We start from the raw sequence: 19777 nt of genomic DNA, 5'->3' as shown, positions 1-19777 counted from the left end.
GAAAGCCAGGTCAGTTCTGTAGGGTTTTCTGGCTCTCTTCCCAGAGGTACTTAAGATGGTAAAGAGGACCAAGCCAGAAATCGGACCCAGAAGTCTTGGGCTCCCGCCCCAGCCCCAAGAGTCTCTTGCAATCATCTTGCAAAGGTGACGTCCTCCTTAGCAAACTCCACCTTCTCCTTTCTCTTCCCACAAATCTTGCTCTATTTCTTTCTCCTAATTCTGTGACTGACCCCCCCCCTTGGATGAGCAGGCAGCTTGAGCTGATAAGAGTACAGAAAGGAGAAGGAAGGGAGAGGAGGAAATCACAGGCATCTTTTGATGGCCTTCCAGAATTCACACACAGTTCCACCCCACCCTTACCCCAGAGCTTCTCCTTTTTAAGGAACTAAAAGAGTCCCATTGGGGCTCAGCCATCCTCCTTGGAAATGAGATTTAAAAAAATATATAATGTTCTTTCTATAGAAATATCCAATCCAAAACAAAAACCCAGAATGGACCCCCCCCCCCATATCATCATGGCCATTTAATTTGTAACAGAAACTTTACACATAGGTACAGTTTTATTTGGATGGCACACTTTCCGTGTGGATTGTAGGAATCAGGCATGTAGATTAGGGACACGTGTACACGCGCATTTGTACTTGCGGGATAAGTGCGTTTGATGGCTCTGACCTCTAGTGGGTGACAAGTGGACCTCGTTCATCTTCAGACCGTGGGACAGAGACACAGAATGGTGTGAAGGGACCAAGGGGAAAGGACCTGCTCCAGCTTGAGAGATCTTTTTTAAGCCAGACTCTGCGCCTGCAGCTCTATTTACCAAAAGAAGCTGGGGGTATACAGAGAGGCCTAATTTTGTTTCTGAAGAAAATAAATCATACCTTTTGGAAGGATGGCCACTTTTACATAGAACTCCCAACTCCTAGGAGTTACCAACCAATGAATAAAGCTCCCACCTAACTCAAACTCTTGTTTTGTTGGCTTGTTTTTGTTTTCTCGAAGCCCAACTGTGGGTATGACAGCCATAATGAATCTGAACAAGTTCCATTTTGGGCACAACCCCTGTTTATCCTCAGGAATCCACGCACAAACAGCTACGGACGGAGTACAGTAACAAGAATGCGCACAGTGATAACAAATACATGCAGAGTCCCCTGAAAGATAGTGCACTTTCTCAGATCCGTATTTACTTAGGCCTCAAACCGCAAGGGATTTCAGTGCAAGGTATTTATTTATATGACAACCCATTATTAAAGCTGCTCATTTTTAGGTTTAAAGGAGATAAATTTTTAATCACCATTTAATTAACACCAACTTTCTTTTTCTTTTTTTCCTTTTTGTCATTAGCAATTCTATTTGCAAAGAATTCAGGGCATTTGTCATTTCCTGAGAAGGATGCAGAATATTAAATACACATCAGTGGTAGACATATCAAATAGAATAAACAATGTATGACGACCGTGGATCTTTTGACTAATTAACCACTTTGGCAAAAGTCCCATTTAAATGAAATGATTTCATTTGTAAACAAGGTGTAATTTCTCTCTCTCTTTCTCTCTCTCTCACTTTCCAGAAAATAAGCATGAATTGGTTTGACAGATTTTGTTGCAATGGATGAATCTTAATGCTTTCATAAGAAAAACTAGGCATTAAGTCTTCCTCAGGCACCGTTGGAGACAGGGGAAAAGGGAGAAATGCATGTAAATACTAAATCGTCATGGCACTAACTAGTATGATGCAAATAGACCTGCAGAGGACAGAACAGTCATGGGCTATGAAGTTCTAATTTCTCCCATGGGTGTCTCACAGGCAGAAAGGTCTAGAAGGGGGTTGTTGATTTCCCGCTTGGAGTATGGACATTAGAAGTGTCGAGAGAGCCTTTAGGGGTCAGGATGAGGGAGACAGTGTTGCAGAATGCCCAGCATCCCCAGAGAGCAGTCCCATTTCCTGAAGGAGTCTCCTACACAGATGATCGCGGTCATCTGCAGACAGAAACCTGGCCTTTCCACCCAGGTCCTTCCCAAATGGGGGGAAGCACTTGGGGTTAATGAAATCTCATGATGGATGCATAACATCCCTGATGCTCGAAATTGGAGTTCTTTAGCATCAATGAATTTAGTATCTTGGAGCTGGGATACGTGGCAATTCATAGTTCAGGGCCTCTGGCTGGGTGACCACTATATGTGCCATTTGCCATCGGCTATGAACATTCCTGAATTCCTCCTTCCAACAGCTCAACTTGACCTGGGTGACCTTGGAATAGCTCCAAAACCACTGTCTTTCACTTGGACACAGATCAGCTGATCAGCAGGCTGATTTTTCTCATTTGAAATCGTGACACGTATAAGTCAATTAGTGAAGGACAGAAAGTAAGTATTTATTACATAGCACCTAATTTCCAATTGTTTGTTTTCTTTTTAAAGAAACACTTTGAAGTGTGTTTCTTCTCCATTACATTACTTTCCAAAAGCCAACGTTTTTGGTTTCAATACTCTTTTTTAGGAGATGGCTTTTGATGCATGGAGCCAATCCCAGGGTGCTTTGCACTGCCTCTGGAGATTATGTGGCATTTGGTCAAATTCATTTCGTGTCTGGACACATCAGTCTTGTGAGGGTACAGCGGTGGCCCCCACAGGGGGCGTTGGGTCTGGCATACAAAGGGAGTACAAAGGCAGAAGGTGTGGAAAGGAGACATAGTCACAGCAACTTACATTTGAGATCACAAATTGGGGTGACTGTCTCAGGGCCTTTCATCTATGCTTCTCCCCGTGATGGGTCTTGGGACAGCAAAAAGATAGGGAATGGAAGAAATGCAATGGAATTTTCAAAGGTAGCCATTTGAGAGAGGATGAGAAGGATGCTCTCTCCCGTTGCCCATGCCGGCCCCTACGCTGCCCCACCCCGATGGTCACATTTCTCAAAACTACACTCATCGTGTGTGTGTGTGTGTGTGTGTGTGTGTGTGTGTGTGTGTGAGCAAACTCTACTGACGGGTAAACTCTCCCTACAGGGTGGAACCTGGCATAAGGAAAGGAGAATGGATCCATTTCCCACCTAGTGCTTTGTCCCCTTTCTCCAAGAACTCAAAGAACAACTAGGCAAGAAACCAGGAAACGGCCAACTCGGTTTCTGTTCCACACCACCAAACAAAACTCTCAGTGCTCTACAAACACTGCTGGCCAATCAGCCCAGCTGCTTGGGAGATATTTATGTACTTAGAATGGACTTATTCACAGAGTAGAATGTGTTTGATATTGTCTACTGCTTTGTGATACTGAAATTGTAAACTAGGATTTCCTGCCCTGATCGTTACAGAAAGAATAATAACAACATTTTGGGGTGTGGGGTGGGGGGCGGTTGTCATTTTATGCCATGGCAGGCTAAGAAATTTCCCCTGCATAAGTATTCCCCTGTGTCTCCAAGTCTCTTTTGAGAAGAAGATAATGGGTATCATTCATTTCCCTTGTGCACAGGTTTGACTAGCATAAGGATGAGATGATGCAGATGAGTCAGACATGACAAATGCCATGGAGGAGTTCCCATCAGTCTCTGCTAGAGCCAATGAAGCAGTTTGGCTCCCATGGAGAGAGAATATTTCAGGAGAGAGAAATGACTTGTCTCACTTGGTTTATCCACAGTGTGTAGGGTGCTTGGGGGAGATGCATGAGTGTCTTTGTGTTCAAAGGCGTTTGATTTGAGTAGGTTTGGGGGCGGGGGGAGAAATGGGTGCCCAAGAGAGTTTTGTGACATTCTGAAAGAGAAAACCTGAAGCCACGCTAGCCTTGGGTGGCCAGATGGCTGGGTACGTCTTTACAGCTCACAGTACACATATGGCGGCTGGCACGTGTCACCACATGAACAGCTCCGACAACAGCAACACACAGCTAATTAGACACCACCGTGGCTGTTCGGGGACAGGACGAGTGAGGGTTACTCTGGGAGGGACGGGGTAACAGATACTATACAACCCTGAGTCATCACCAAAAGTGAGGAAACGCAAAACTTACGTACATGGGAGTTCTTCAGGAGTAAACTACAATGGCCACTGTGTCACACACGGAAGATCCACACTCAGAGAGCGGAGACACGGATGCGTGAGGTTATGAAGCTCTGAGAAAGACCATGGAAGCAGAGGGTGAGCGGGCACACACATCGACATCCAAAGAGGTTCATGTAGCTCTCTCTGTCTGAGAGTCCCTCTGGCTTTTTTTTTTTTTTTTTTGTCCCAGACGTGTCCTTAGGCAAGGACTATAATGCACATCAGAAAAGTTCCACGAACACACTGAGTTACTCTTCTTTGGGGGTGGGGGGACAAGGGGAGCCTGGAGTTCTTGGGGTTGGGCTTGAGCAGGGACGGAAGGCATCACAAGGAAGCTGAGAACGGTCACAAGCCACACCTCCTAACCCCTTGCCCGTGTCAAGTCTCACTACGGTGCAGATGCATTCTTCATTCTTATTGTCTGTGTCAGATTAACATGCATACCATATTGCTTATTCTGTATTTGAGAGAAACCATGAGCATTTCTGATGAGGAAATTACACGGTGGACTGAATTCCATGGAATCTGGACTATAGAAAAATCACCACCAGCAACCGATGCATCATTATTGCCAACATACCTAGCAGGCATATCTGAGAGACTTGCCTATGTTTATTTTTTTATCTTTTTCTTCTTTTTTAAAGTATATATTTGGTTAAGGACTCACCTATCTTGTTATGGGCCATGCTCAGCACACACCTCACAAGGTTCCTTGAGTGGAAGATTATGGCATGGAGCCATGTGCAAAAAGAGCCAACAAAAATAAATCAATAAATCAATTTTTTTTAAAGAAAAATAAAACCTCCCTAAGTCCCGTTTTTTCCTAGCAGGGCATAATTGGGCATCCAACATTTTACCCTCCACAACACTGGCCATTCCATATTTCCCCTAGAGATAAAACATTAATGGAAGCTCCTAAACATCAGATTCAATACTAGGCATTTTCTTGTACACGCGTCTATTGCTGCAGGAATTTAAAACCCTGGGGGTAGAGTACATATTATTCTTATTTGCAGCATAAGGCATAACATGCTCGGAAATATACACGTCACTGGGGGCCCGACTGTCCCTGGAGCAGTACGACGCGGTCGACCTCAGGGACGACCGCAGGTAGCTGTCATTCAGCGCCTGAGATGGCAGGGAGTGTTTGTACGGATCTGACGGGCATCTCCCGATCACTAAGCGTTGATCATCCCCATACGAGTGCAGGAAAGGGTTGTCGGTTGTGTGGTCCGGCAAGAGAGACTTGCTCCTCTTGCTGTCCTCCAGACCTTGGGGGAAAAGGGAGCTCTTGTTCCCCAAGAGTTTGCTTGAGGGGACGCTGAACAGGCTCCCGTACAAGTTGCCCTCCAGCAGCCGTTCTCTGTCTTTGAGGCTTATGCTCCGGGAAGGCCTGCTCAGGTCTATCTCCCTGGGTTTGTCCAGAATGTTATCGTAGGAGTGCTGCCGGCTGATCTTCAGCTTGTTCTTCTGGAACTGCAGGGCGTTGTTCTGTGCCCAATCCTGCTGGTAGGCCTGGTCCCGGGTGGCGGGGCTTCCGGTCTCCTGCAGCATCTGGTCCTCGTCGATGTCGTACAAGTTGCCCATGCGCAGACAGGCGTCGCACTTGAAGGGGGAGCGCATGGTGAAGTGGCCGGAGTAGGTGGGCAGGTTGGAGAGGCAGCTGCGGCAGTGGGTGGAGTTCTGCCGGTAGCGGTCGCTGCCCTCGCTGTGGGGGGACCCCTTGTCTTTCAGGGTGAAGTGCTTGGCGTAGAGCTTGTACTGGTCATTGTTGGGGAGGCCGTCCTCATGGTGCAGGGGGTTCCTGTTCACGGGCAGCGTGGAGTCTCCCTTCCGGAAATTGTCATTGTGGTCCTGGTAGGTGTCGGGGACAGTTAGGCTTTCCACGAACTGGGGAGGCTCCATCGGGAAAGGGGACTCCTTCTCCCCGTCGATGGTGTAGATCTTGTCCCTGGGGGAGCTGGCTTTGGTTTTCAGGTAGGTGCGCTCCACCTCACTGCTGTCCTTGGGGTATTTGGAGGCCATGGACCTTTTGAAGTTGTCCTTGGTTTTGTGGTTCTTATTGTTGTCCGGCTCCCTGTGGCAGGTGGCTCGACTTGATGCTTCCGAGATGTCGGAATGCGCCACCTCTTCTGGGAGGTACCTGGGGCTCTTTAGGGAGTGGGTCCTATTTTCCACAGTTGCCTCATCTCTCTGGGAGATGGGGTTCTGGTTCAGAGAATCCTGGCGTAGGGACTCCATCGATTTCTTCCACAGCTGCCGGGGTCTGGAGTTGCCCTTGGACTCGGTGCTCACAGCCACCTCCACCGTGTTGGGGTTGGACTCGTTGAGCGTCAGGGGGTGCTGTCCCTGGAACACATAGTTATTGAGGTTGTCCTTGTGCCTGTTGGCCACAAACGTTTGGAGTTCGTTCATGTTATCCCCAAAAATGCTGTCCTTCCCCTGAAAGGATCTGTTGTCTGCATAGATCAGGTTCCCCTTGTCAGACACCATGTCGACGATGAGGGACCCTCTTTGGATGTAGTCTGCTGTTCTTTTGGGGGAGTCCATTCTCGAGGAGTTCATGTTGGACATGTTGGAGATGTTCTTGGCGGAGCGAAGGAGCTTGAGCATGTTGCTCTGGGAGCCGGTCAGGTTGAAGTCGGGGGACTTCTTCTTCTCTTCAATATGCACTCCATGGATGCAGCTGTAGATGCCCTGTGGGGAAACAGCACAAAGTGTCAGCCACTCCCGGATAGCCAGCCTCCAGGAAGGGAAGACACAGACTTCCTGCAGGAGCCCTGGGGACAGAGTCCCTCAGATGATCGTCCTTCAATAGAGGGGACCAAGTGCCAACACATCAGGCTGGCCCATGATGATGCGTAATTTACTCTCCCAACACACCCAGATCAGGGTTTTACTAGTTGTTCCCCAGTATCATCTGTAGAGTTTGGACACCAGAGTTATAGATAAACTCAATCGGCATTAAAGGATCACCTGTGATTGATTCATTTCAGGAATCACCCCTACCTATATGCCAAAAATATGTGAGCCAAGCAGGCCAACCAAAAATCTGCCCTGAAGGCACCGATTTGTCTGAAAAGAGGCAGGAAGTCCTTGAGGACCATCAGGAGAGATACAGATGCACACGCAGGAGGAGCTGGGGATTATTCTTACCATCGGGGGGATGTTATTAGCCTGAGACTGAGCGGTGCAGTGATTTTCCTTTAAGTACATCCGGGGCACTGGAGGATGGAAAGGGATCCCAGATGGCTAACATATTTTCCTCATCTTTCTTAAGGAAAATCTTGGATTTCACTAAAAAGTAACTGAATAGCTGTTATCAAGGGAATAGCTCTTGACTCATGCTAGTGTAACAGGCCAAAGAACATGACCACATCTGGATTTACGGCTGTCCGGTTTCTCCCCACTCCCACCCTGGATCTCTGCAGTCTGTGCGGAGGATCTAACCTGCTCCTCCCAGGACTGCCTGAGAGCCAGCTCAAGAAGGGATTTTTCAGGCAAACCAGGAAGCTACCACCAACTGGGGCTTTCAGGATGAGAAAGCATGCGTGGTTAACTGTGCATTCTGATTATGGTGGCCCCACGGGTCCCCAGGGCAGGGCCGAGTGTCACCCACAGAATGCTCATGGGACCTTGACGGCCTCCGCTCATTTGCACTGTCGTATTTTTCTTGTCGGTTCTAAAGAGTGTCTCCACTTGCAGCCTTCTTGTAATTGTAAAGAAATGTCATGCCAAGAGCTCTGAGGTGAAGCGTCCTTCTCTTCTATCCCTCAGGGACCCAGGTTTCATGGTCAAGGCTCCCAGAGGACCACAGCATAGGATGGTGCCTGCTCCTGTCTTCCCTCCTGAAGCCTTGACTTCTTCCATCTCCTGCTTGGTGTCCTGCGTGGCCAGTTGTTCCTCCTGCCACAGGCCCTTAGCTGGCCCCTCCTCCTGTTGCTTCCAGGGCTGCAGAAGCATGTGCACTGCGCGTGTGGACGTGGCATGCACAGGCCAAGCTTCCCACATGACACAGAATTGCTTGACTCAGTGTCTCCTTAACCTACGCCTCCCTCACCCTATGTCGTCATCGAGTAATCTCATCGTCTGACCTGCTCACTGTGCGTGAAGATCAGTCTTTCTGGACAGTCAGAATCAGCCAAAGTCGCTGGTTTCTCGTTTTGTTGTTAGGGTTATGGGAACAAGGGGGGAGGGGAGGAGTAGTTATGGATTGTTGTTCTAGCAAGTTCCTCTCCTGCCCTCTGGACCCTGGCATTCCCAGGGCAATATACATCTGCCTAGAGCAGGGGGCGGGCTGGCTGCCCACACTCGGAGTTGGCACCCAGGCCTGGGCCGGGATGAGCTGTGCTGCAGGAGGCAGGAGGGAAGCCGCGGCACCCTCTCTCATCCCTGGCTCCCCAGCTAAGGCAGCTCTCAAGTGGTGATTGACATGCTGAGTACAGGTGATGGACTCACACAGACCCAAGTGTTCATGGCCACAGCCCTCACTCGTGTTGATTTATCTTCCAGATCAGCTGCTGTGAGTTCCGGAGACCTGGAACCTACTAGATGTGGGCTTCATGAGTCCTGAGGCTCTGTCGATAAGCCTCAGTTTCCCCAGCTGTGAAATGGAAGTCACACACACCCTACTCAGATGGGCACAAGGACAATTCACAGCTGGCCCTCCATCCACCCGACAGACTGGCAGCTGACCTCCAGGCTGCCCTATCTCCTCTCGATACAGCGGAAGCACACAATGGCCGCTTTGTCAAAGAGGCAAGACTTAGATGCTACTCTTTCACACTGAAGGTTTGTTCTGGAAAGACACACTAGCTTATGGGTTAGATGAAGAGCTCAAACTCTACCCAAGGAGCCTGATCAATCTCGAGGCTAGAGTTTCTTTCTTCCCTGCACAGTTCTCTTCGCCCCCCCTCGTTCTATTATTCATCGATTGTGGCTCAAGTTGTGGGCTGTGGAAACAAGATGCCCTCTAGGTAGGAAGTAGATTCTGCCGCATAAAATGAGAGCTGACAAACTCAATGTGTTGTTGTGGACGATTTGTTCTGTTCCTCTGAGGGGCACCTGACCCCTCAAACCATTGTTAAGATGCAAAGGCTCCATGTACAGCTTGGTTCTGTTCTGCCTGGGCCAGATCCCCAAATGTCTGTCTGTCTTCTCATGGTCCCGATTGTGGATTAGCTTGGAGCCTCTTTCATTCTGTTTCTAAGCTTCTCCTTGCTGGAGTTCATGGGGAGGCAGCCACGGTCCCAACACCCTGGCTTCTGGCTATGCTATGTCTCCTATTCGTCACATTTCAGGAGACAGCCAACGTGGTTGGTTTTGCTGGCGACAGTATTTATTTTTTCTAAATGGAAGGGGAATGTTTTGCAAAGGAAATATGCAAGTTAAAAGCATCTTACAGGAAGATGCAATTTTTTATAAGTGGTGTTAAAAAGAAAAAAAAGACAAGGCTACAGCAGGGAGGGGGGGTTCTATGTGAGACCCAGGTCTGCGAGCTCCAGCCATCTTCATGGCTTCGTGCACCCCAGGGTGATGTGGGTGTTGCAGTCCCTAGAAGTTTTTCGGGGAAGCTGAGACCTAAGGAGGGCAGAATATACCTGCTACGTGGTGATAAGCTTCAAGGCTATTGGCTGGATGTTCAGTGTACTGAAAGGAAACCCAGCCTCCGTAGCCTTGGGGGAGACATGGATACCAAAGCAACACAGATCGACATCCATAAAAACAAACCTAAACTCTGAAGTTGACTGATGCACGTGACCCAACCCTGCGTGAACAAACCATTTCTCTTTCTTGCAATGTCCTGTGGGTAGAAAAGAGGCTTTCTAGTTGGGTGTGGTGGCACTCACATGTAATATCAGCAACTCAGAGGGATGAGGCAGGAGGATGGACATTTTGAGACCAGCCCGGGCCACCTACTGAGAGCCTATCTCAAAAAAATAACAATCAGACAGACAACACAGGGTCTGCACTTGCTTTAAAATACAAATGCTACTTGGGGGAAAAGAGAGAGCTGATATTCAAGAAGGGCTTCCCGATGCCTTCAAGGATAGAACAGTGAAGCTGGGAGCTCTCCTCCCAAGGGGACACTTGAGTCCCCACAGGGCTCCAGGGGACTCGGGACCCTGTCTCCCCTAGGCACCAGAGACTGAAGTGCCAACCCAGACTTGTCTTGTGCTGCCTGGGGCCCCTCCATTTCCTTCCCTCCATGTGCTTGGTAAGGGATGACAGACTTAGTTCATTTCTCACAATGACGCTCCTAAAGACTTGGCTTCCTCTTCTCCAAACAAGCAGAATTCACAAGTAAACGGCAACAGTGTTCATTTGCTCAAGGCAATCTCAGAATCATCTGGATATAAAAAGCCTTTAGTAATTGGTAGGGAGAATTAGTTTCAAGTTGGCATAATACCTAGCTATATGCACGCACGCCGTTATTTTTAAGCAATCTGTGTGTTTGGATGTCATCGAGCTAATTAAGAAATATGTATTTGCACAGAACCCAAGTTTCGAGTGCAATCGAATGGCAAAAATAAATCCTCGCTAAGCTAATGTGTACCTTCAAAATCTCCAAAGTTCTTAAACTTACCAAATGCCATGATTATACAATTTTATTTTAAAGAGATTATTTAGTTTTCCCAGTAAACATTAACATACAAAATAGATGTTTTTACTAAGATGTTTCAAATCCTAACTTATTCAGTTCTTCCAGGGTGAATAAAAAAAATCCACCAAGGTGGGTAAATGGAATAAATAGTAGTAGTTGGATAGATATAGATAGATAGATAGATAGATAGATAGATAGATAGATAGATAGATAGATAGATAGATAGAGATGAGTGGTAGATAGACAATGGATAGGACATAGGTAGACAGAAAATAGGTAAGTGGATGGATGGATGATGGATGGAAAAAAGGATAGACAGAAGATAGGTAGTTGGGTAGATGTTGTGTAGATAGGAGACAGGTAGATAGATAGGCATTAGGTACACAGCTGGCTGGATAGATGGAAAGATAGATGGCAGGTAGGTAGATGGATAAATAGGTGATAGATGGTTGAATGGATAGGTAGGGGAAGAGATAGGTAGGTATATGGATAGACAGATTGGAAGATACAAGACCCACATGTGTGCTCTTCTACAGGTTAAGTGATGATATTGTTTCATGTGAGCATGTTATGTAAGTCATACATATATTTATCTATGTGCCTACCTATCTCTCTTAACATATCAGAAGTATGAACTGTATCAAATGGTCTTTCTCCCTTGAATTTGATGTTTGTTGCTTTAGCTTGCACAACTCCATGTGGATTCAAATCCTGTTTTCACCTTACTCGCTGTGTGACCTGAAGTGATCCTCTTTCTATCTTCAAATTTTGCTATTTTCAGTCTGGGACTAATAAGAGTAGCTCATGGCTGGTTTATAGATTAAATGAGATAAAGATTACAAAGTCTTTATATGGCACCTGGAACATGTAAGTGCTCCATAAATGCAAGCATTTCCCTGATCATTACCATAATTGACCAGTGACATCATGTGTACAACGATGGCAATGCACACAGGGCTCGAGGGGGACATGGAAGACCTTCCTGTACTGTGTGCAAGCTGAATGCAGCATGTACTCCGGGCCGCTGCTTTGGTTGTGTTGAGCTGTGTTGTGATACTTTCTGACACTTTCCTTCTCTGTTTCACTCCAGGCTCGATGGGCACCGTGCATACGTGGTGCATTGTTCCAGGTGTACACACATGGCAGAGCATTGCCCGTAGATTCTGCCTTGCTCCTGTCTTCCTGGGGCAGCCCACACAGAAGTGTAGCATTTGATGACATAAAATGAGCTAATGATGGTGGCCACATATGGGGGCTGTGTTTGACGCACGCCTTTTAAATGGAATCGGTTTTCTTTTTTTTTTTTCATTTCAGTACTGAGAATTGAACTCAGGGCATTGTTCTACCAGTTGAGTTATACCTTCCAGCCCTTTGGGCTAATCTTGATTTTGAGACAGAGTCTTCCTAACTTTTCCCAAGCTAGCCTTGAAGTTAAGTTTCTCCTGCCTCCACCTCCAGAGTCACTGGGATGACAGGTGTGTGCCACCACTCCTGTCTAGGTAGTAACACGTAACATTCAGAAGTTCACATTTGGTTAGGTGGCACATTCCCTTCTGAAAGCTCAGATCCCTGACCGCATTGGCCCTGCATCCCCAGAAGACAATACTTGGCTGGACTTGAGAGTGGCCGCCTCCTTGACGGTGTGAATACTCCGTATGGGATTTGCCACCGTCTCCAGGATTTCTTATTGTTCGCTCCACTTAGTCCCCCAGGATCAACTACCACATTTTATTCCATTTGTGCTGTTTTTCTCATGCCGCTAGCCTCTGGCATCCATTCCAATCACCTTCCTGGCTTTTGCAGTCTTTGGGGTTTGCAAACCCTGGCTTTACGAATGCACAAAAATCTAGATACCCTTCAGATAAGCCCAAGAAAGGTGAGAGGGGGGGAAGAGAGATAGACAGACAGACACAGAGAGAGGCAGAGACAGACAGACAGAAACAGAAACAGAGAGGTACAGAGGTACAGACCCCGGAGAGACGTGCCTGGCTCTAGGGCACCGCTGTGCTGTTTAGGAAATACTGACCCTGCTGATGGAGAAGAGCAGCCCTGGGCGGTCGGAGCACACGCCCGTGAAGCAGAAGCGTAGCTTCCAATAGAAGAGGTGCTCCCAGATGAAGGTGATGAGGCTGAGGGCCATGGCCGCCGCCAGCATGTAGAACACACCCGCCATGTTGTCAATGTCCAGCTGGCTGCTCATCACCTCGTTCTTCTCATTGTGGCAGATCCCTGTGAGCCACAGCGTCTCCAGCTCCTCCATCTCACCTGTACAGAACACAACACCCACAGGCAGTGAGGGCCAGACTGTATGGCTTTGGCTGGAGATGGATACCACTGGGTTGGGGGCAAGTGTGTGTGGCATCTAGGGCAACTATGTACCTTAAGGCTGGTAGAGAGCTTGACTGGTTCTGGAATGCTCACTTGTATCATGATAATAATGATAACAATTACTATAACAGTGAGAGGAGGTTCAATTATGTGTGTGTGTGTGTGTGTGCACGTACATGTGCGTGCACGCCAGTCCAAGGGCTTAAATTCAAGGCCTGGGCTGTGTCTATGAGCTTTTGTGCTCAAGGCTAGCACTCTACCACTTGAGCCACAGCTCCACTTCTGGCTTGGCTGGTGGTTAATTGGAAACAAGAGTCTCATGGACTTTCCTGCCTGGGCTGGTCTTGTACTTCCATCCTCACGTCTCAGCCTCCCAAGTAGCTAGGATTACAGGTGTAATCAGTTAGCAACAGTGTTCTGAGGTTCAACCAATATGTATAATAATATCACTAAAGTGACAATATCACAGTAAGCTCTCATATATAATAACTTTTGATGTTATTTGTTCAGGAAATACCTTGCATCGTGCTGGCTGGCACATGATAAACTTTGTATATTATCTACAGCCAAAAAGTCATCTGCAAAGCAATATACATAAGGCACAAATTTTTAATTGGAAGAAAAAGACATGTTTTGCTCTAAATGTTCTCTGGAAAGCTAAACACCTCTCACTTCAGTTAGTGACTAAAGCAGGTGGGTTTCTCAATGGGCAAAAGCAGGCATGCGCAACACTGCATTGTCTTGCTTTTGTGTTCATTTTTATCTGGCCTCTATTTAGGAGGAAATTCTTTGATCTAAAAGTCTAGTCATTATACCAACTGTCTACAATCACAAAACTATGGCATTTGGACTATGATTTGGCCTTTAAAAATTATCTTCATCTTGCCAGGTGCCATGGCTCACCTCTATAATCTCAGCTGTTTGGGAGGTCATTGAGAGGTTCATGGTTTGAAACCATCTCCAATAAAAAGCTAGAAATACCCCTGTCTCAACTAAAAATCTGGGTGTGGTGGCTTATGTCTGCCTTCCCAGCTACTCTGGAGGCATAAGAGGATGGTAAGAAAAGCAAGACCCATCCTTCTCCAGAACCATACTTGTTTATGGAATGATATATATTTGTAGTTCTTCCATACTGTTTCCTGAGCTGATAGTTCGTCATGTTTCATCACTGGATAGTATTCCATGATTTGGATGCACATTTTGTTTATCTCTTCACCTACCAAAGCAACATCTTGGTTGCTTCCAAGTTTGGGTAGTGATGAATAAAGCTCACATAAACATTTATGTACAGTGGGCATCTTGTCAACCCATTTAGGTACTTAGATATATACCTAGAAATGCTATCTCTGGATCGGATGGTGAGACTGTGTATTCAGCTTTATGGGAAACCACCAGACTGTATTCCAAAGTGATCGCACCATGTTGAATTCCACCCAACAATGACCGAGAATTGCTGTTGCTTGGCCATCTTCTCCAGCATGCTTAACACTGTAAGTGCTTGAGATTTCTGTGTGTGTGTGTGTGTGTGTGTGTGTGTGACACTTTAATAGGAGTGTTGTGCTGACTATTTTAATTAGCAATTCCCTAGAGACCTGTGAAGAACTCTTTTTCACCAAATTTTTGTTTCACATATTGTGGACTATCTCATTAGTAAGCTAATCTCTAGGTTATGGATCTTGTTTTAATATTTATTTTGCATTCTTTTATTTCTTTGGGCTATAGTTGTGTGATTTCCCCATAGATCTATTTTCTAGCTCACTTATTCTTTCATTAGTAACATCTAGCTTTGTGTTTTAGTTTTAATCTATCTCATATTTTAACCAGTTCCGCTAGTTCTCTCTCTCTCTCTCTTTTAGTCATAATGTCCCACTCTTTCATGATGACTTCAAAATCTTCTATATATGTAATGATTTCAAACCTATAATCTTGCAGATTAATTCCTGGCTTCTCATTCTGCTTTTTTGCCTTCTGACTCATGTTGGGTTACTTCCTTAGGGATTTTTACCTTTCCATCCCGAGCTTAATCTTTTGCAGAGCTGTTCTCTCTCTAAACATGATAACCAAGAACACTGGGGGTATAGAAATGTCCCTGGGTTTGTTTCTACCATGACCCCAGAGGATCTCAGTGTACTAGGTTTTGTGTAAAAATGTAATGTGATTACTGTACCATTAAGTAATATAAATCTGCATCCTTCGGATTCCAATTTCTCACCCAGAGCCTCACAGATGGGAAGCCGCCTTGCGTTTTCCTGACTTTGATGGACAGAGATTTTTTTTTTCCTAGCTTCATTTTCACAGACTAAATGACTCATCAGAGGTCTCGGATTTTGTTCATCAAAGGGGGAAATGTATACGTATATTTTCTCTCATACATATTTTATGAGAGGGAAAAAAAAGCCAGGAAATTTCTATCCCCCCACCCGCCAAACGTTCTTCACTCACAAAGAAGATGGTGGTGAATCATGACTTCAGGCAGTGATGGGAATGGATATCTTGACCCAACTCATTTCCTTCCAACTGCCTCCAACACTTCCACACAGCCACAAAGATCATGGGAGACTCCATTCTTATTACCTCATTATCTACTCAACATCACCATAAACTAGCTAACTGGCCTATCACGTGCCCAAAGGCTTACATAACTGCTTGGGGCAGGGAGGAGGAGGGGGCTGGGGCCATTTATTCCCAAATACAATTGCTATGGGCTTCTCCCTTGCTTTGGAGGTTATGAACACTCAAAAAACAAACAACAAAACGAGTATTTTCCTGACAACTCATCAAATTCCCTTTGGTATACGAAACATCACCCTGAGTCATTTCAGGATGTAACTATCAAGATTTGTCCTTTGCCCTTTGCCCAAACAGTACCTTTTTCTTTCTCTCTCTTTCTCTTTCTCTTTAAGTAAAGCCAACTTAGTAAACCAGACTCAGACTCAAAAGGAGAGTAAATTCCCATTTCTGAGCACCGATTACAGCCTGCCCCAATCATCTTGCAGTCAGTCATTTCCTGCCTCGTGGCCATCCTCTACTAGTGTACTGAACTATGGTTCAAATACTTTCTTATTTCGTTTTTAATTTACTCAAGTATATTGTAATCTCCTTGAGGGAGCTTGGAACCGTGTTTTATGATTTTGATATTTCTCGTGGCTTACGGCACATAGTAAACATTGAGCTTGGATTTTCCACTCCTGTTTTTTTCCTCATATCCCCAGGCTTAATGGGGGGTGGGGGTGGGACTGCACAAGTGTTGAGATCTACTCTGTGCTATCTTTTTCCTTCTTCTCCTTCTTCTTCTGGCTTTATAAACAAAGGACATACAGAGCAAAGGAGAGCTTTGTAGTGGCCAGGAGAGTCGAGCTGTGAAGCACGCATGCCATGCTTTTAGTCCGGGTGACGCATTAAGCATCATTTTCCCAGGAAGTGGTTCTGGCCTGCTATCAGTTTTGTCCCTTACAAAGAGGTCACAGTTGTGGTCAGAGTCATCTTGTGAATGAGAGCTGGAAAATGGGACAATCAAATCACTTGCCTGACGTACACTCGTGCTTGCTGGGAAGACATGAGTGAAATGCTTTCCCTGAAGCAGGTGCAGCCTTGGGCTTTCAGCTTTGTCTTCTGCATCACGTTACCCCCTCCCTGCTTCTTGAGAAGTTCCCACTATGGTGCTCAAAACCCTCCCCTTCTCTGTCTGCTCCTCAGCTAACAAGGAGCTAATGAATGCTTGCAGAACTCTTTGGTACCCACAGGAAGTTATACCTGTTTCAAAAATTCTTCCTCTATCTGTCTTCTAGGGGGAAGTTACTGCCAGCCACAGGTCTCTCTGCCAACTCTAGGGGTTCTGTGCCACCCAAGGAAGACCAGGAGTTCAGGACACAGAGCTCTCCAGCATGATGGGATTTCAAGAGTAAAGATCTGGAAAGATACAAGGTCTAAAGGGGAGCTTGTTCGAGAGAGGATAATGGAGGCAGTGTGTGTGTGTGTGTGTGTGTGTGTGTGTGTGTGTGTGTGTGTGTGAGAGAGAGAGAGAGAGAGAGAGAGAGGTGGGGGGACTGCTTCCATGGCCTCTTGGGTAACACTGCAAAAGGTTATGGGAAGCACGGTGTTGGTCACACACAAGGTAGCCGAAGGACATGGCAGTGCAAGCTGACCCTGAAGTTATGTGGATTTCTAACAGCATTCATCCACTCACTTTTACAAGGTACAAGCTATGGGGTTTCATATTGGCAAAACCAGGAATGCATGAAGATTTAATTTGTTATGTCCAGCGAATGACAAGAAAGGATGTTTCTGATAGAAAACTCTAGAACAAGCACATCAAATCATCTGATAAGATCTGATAAATCACAAGGCGGCAGTATAGCCAGGCATCGAGTCAGAGTGCCTGCAATTTAACTCAAATCCAGGTCTCCTAATCCTCTGTCCATCTACTCTTGTACTTAATTTTTTATTTAACTCACTTACATAAAAACTACTATGCTCAGGCACAGTGGCAGGGCTTTTAAATATTAATGCTCACATCAACTTAATATGGCTGGTCCCATTACCACAACCACTTGCAAACAAGGACGCTAAGACAGGGAGGTAAAAACCCTTGCACGTTTTCTCTGAACTCCCCTTTCCACATCTACCAAATGGGGAGCACAGCAGCCTTTCCCTTGTAGGAGATTTGTTAGCATGAAAGGATGCTGCATGCATACTGTGTCTGCCACACATCAATTACTCAGTAATTATTTCTGGGGACAGTATGATGATTGCCCGAAGTCAGAAAAGCTGGGGAGTGGGTTGGGCTACAGAACCCGTCAGGCCCTCCCCTCCAACTTATACACAACCAAAGAAGAGAGTCCACTTTCTGACAAGACTGTTACATCCAAAGTAAGAGGAATCAGTTGCTTTTTGCCCTAGGACTCATTCTTAGCAATCCAGAGAGAGTGCAGTTGCTTTTCAGATTAGTTTCATTCTGTTGGCTAAGACTGGCTAAGAGCTCAGGGGATTGCTTCAGGAAAAGATTTTACAGCAAGCAGTGTGACTAGCCTTCAGACTTCCTTCTCAAACATTCCCCCCCACCCACCCTGAGGTCAACTGGGAGATATCCATTTTGAACTCATACCCTTTAGGCTTTGTCCAGCCCTGAGAATTTGCTGAAATAGATTTTTAAAAATCAGCCTCTCACACATAACCTTGCAGGCAGATATCTACATACATTTTTCTTGAATCTTGGCCCAAAGCATCTGCCCCCAGGTAAAGATGATATGACAAGAGATGGTGTGTGGTTTTTGAGAAGCCATGTTTAATGTTCTGTTTCAGTTCTGGTTAAGAAAGCAGGTTCTCTGAAGACTTCTTATAGTTTTGCTTTTCTCCATTCATTCATTAACTCATTGGAAACAAATCATGGTGTGTTTTCACAAAGAGAAGAGTAACATGAAGCCTTTGGCCTCTTCAAGCTGGAGTTCTGCAGAAGAATAATCATGAAAGCCAGTAATTATGGCATGATGAGATGATTAGATTTGCATAAGGCCAGAGGCAAGGAGAAACATGGAGTGTTTTGAGATCAGAGAGTAGTTTAGAATTTCTGGGAAAGAAGGGACCAAAGGAGGAGCCTGAAGGGCAGGAGATAGAATGCAGTGGATTCAGCTTCTTCCCTAAGGATTTTGGGTTGCCTTGAAACATTTCTCTAGTGAACACCTTGACCTATTTTCTTGATGGACTCAAGATTCTTCAGTGCTGATGGTGCATCTCCAATCATGGCCCCATGAGAAGAAACCCAGTCTCTCCTCTCATGGTAACATATCAGTGTTGGGCAGGTGGAGTGTGGCTCAGGTGCCAGAGTGCCTGCCTAGCAAACAAGGCCACGAGTTCAAACCCTATGCCCCGCCCCCAAAAAATAAAGACTAAAATATACTAAGACTAAAGACTAAAATATACTAAGACTAAGACTAAAATATGTATCAGGTGTGATATAAGACAATGTGTAGGGACTATCTCATTCAAATTGCGAATGTAAACACTGATGCTGAAGTGTGCAGGAAGGTCATCAACAAATCCTATCCAATGACATCATCACTAGTAAGAGTCCGGTTCTTATCTCAAAGTCAGGCAGAGCATTTGAATTAAGCTCTCCTGCTCTCAGGAGACTCTCTTGCAAGAACACTGACAAAGATCCATTGTAGACTGTCACCAACATCACCATCATCCATAACAATTTATGGCTATACCAGCTGCGAAGTACCGGACTGAAAACGTGGCCTTAGCTAACTATGGGTTATAACTCAGAGGTCTGTCTCCACCTCTGGAAAATCTTCCTAGGAGGCACAGGAATGAGACCATGTTTTCTCTTAACATGGACATCCTGGGTAATGCCTCCATAGACAATCTGATATTGGAGTATAATCTAGGTCTTCCTTAATGGAGGGTCCATTTATTCAGAGCAGAGAACTAGCTTTTTAATGCTTTTGATATTTCTTTTTTTTTTTTTTTTGCCAGTCCTGGGCCTTGGACTCAGGGCCTGAGCACTGTCCCTGGCTTCTTCCCGCTCAAGGCTAGCACTCTGCCACTTGAGCCACAGCGCCGCTTCTGGCCGTTTTCTGTATATGTGGTGCTGGGGAATCGAACCTAGGGCCTCGTGTATCCAAGGCAGGCACTCTTGCAGCTAGGCTATATCCCCAGCCCTGCTTTTGATATTTCTAATACCTGGTCCTAGTCTCCATACAGCACAAGTGCAGGTGACCACATAAGGCCCCTCTCTCCCTTCTCTCCTGGTCCCTGTGATCCACAGATCCCAGGGTTAGCCAGGCCCAGTGAGGAAAGACTCTGTA

At 46.0% G+C, this 19777-nt stretch overlaps 1 protein-coding gene across 1 annotated transcript in view; it reads right to left on the bottom strand.

The window, feature by feature from the left end:
* Positions 1-4833: 4833 nt before the first annotated feature.
* The window catches only part of Grin2a (glutamate ionotropic receptor NMDA type subunit 2A), a 279877-nt gene continuing 264933 nt past the window's right edge, over positions 4834-19777 (bottom strand). Inside the window, exons 11-12 of the mRNA XM_048332404.1 lie at positions 12667-12905; positions 4834-6733 (exon numbers count right to left, since the gene is read on the bottom strand). Of these exons, the coding sequence (XP_048188361.1) occupies positions 4952-6733; positions 12667-12905 (2021 nt within the window). The 3' untranslated portion in view covers positions 4834-4951. The remainder of the gene's footprint in view (positions 6734-12666; positions 12906-19777) is intronic.

Source organism: Perognathus longimembris, chromosome 23 (assembly GCF_023159225.1).
Source record: "Perognathus longimembris pacificus isolate PPM17 chromosome 23, ASM2315922v1, whole genome shotgun sequence".
NCBI lineage: Eukaryota > Metazoa > Chordata > Mammalia > Rodentia > Heteromyidae > Perognathus > Perognathus longimembris.
Note: the sequence above shows the minus strand (reverse complement) of the source record. Positions and strands in the feature narration are given on the sequence as shown.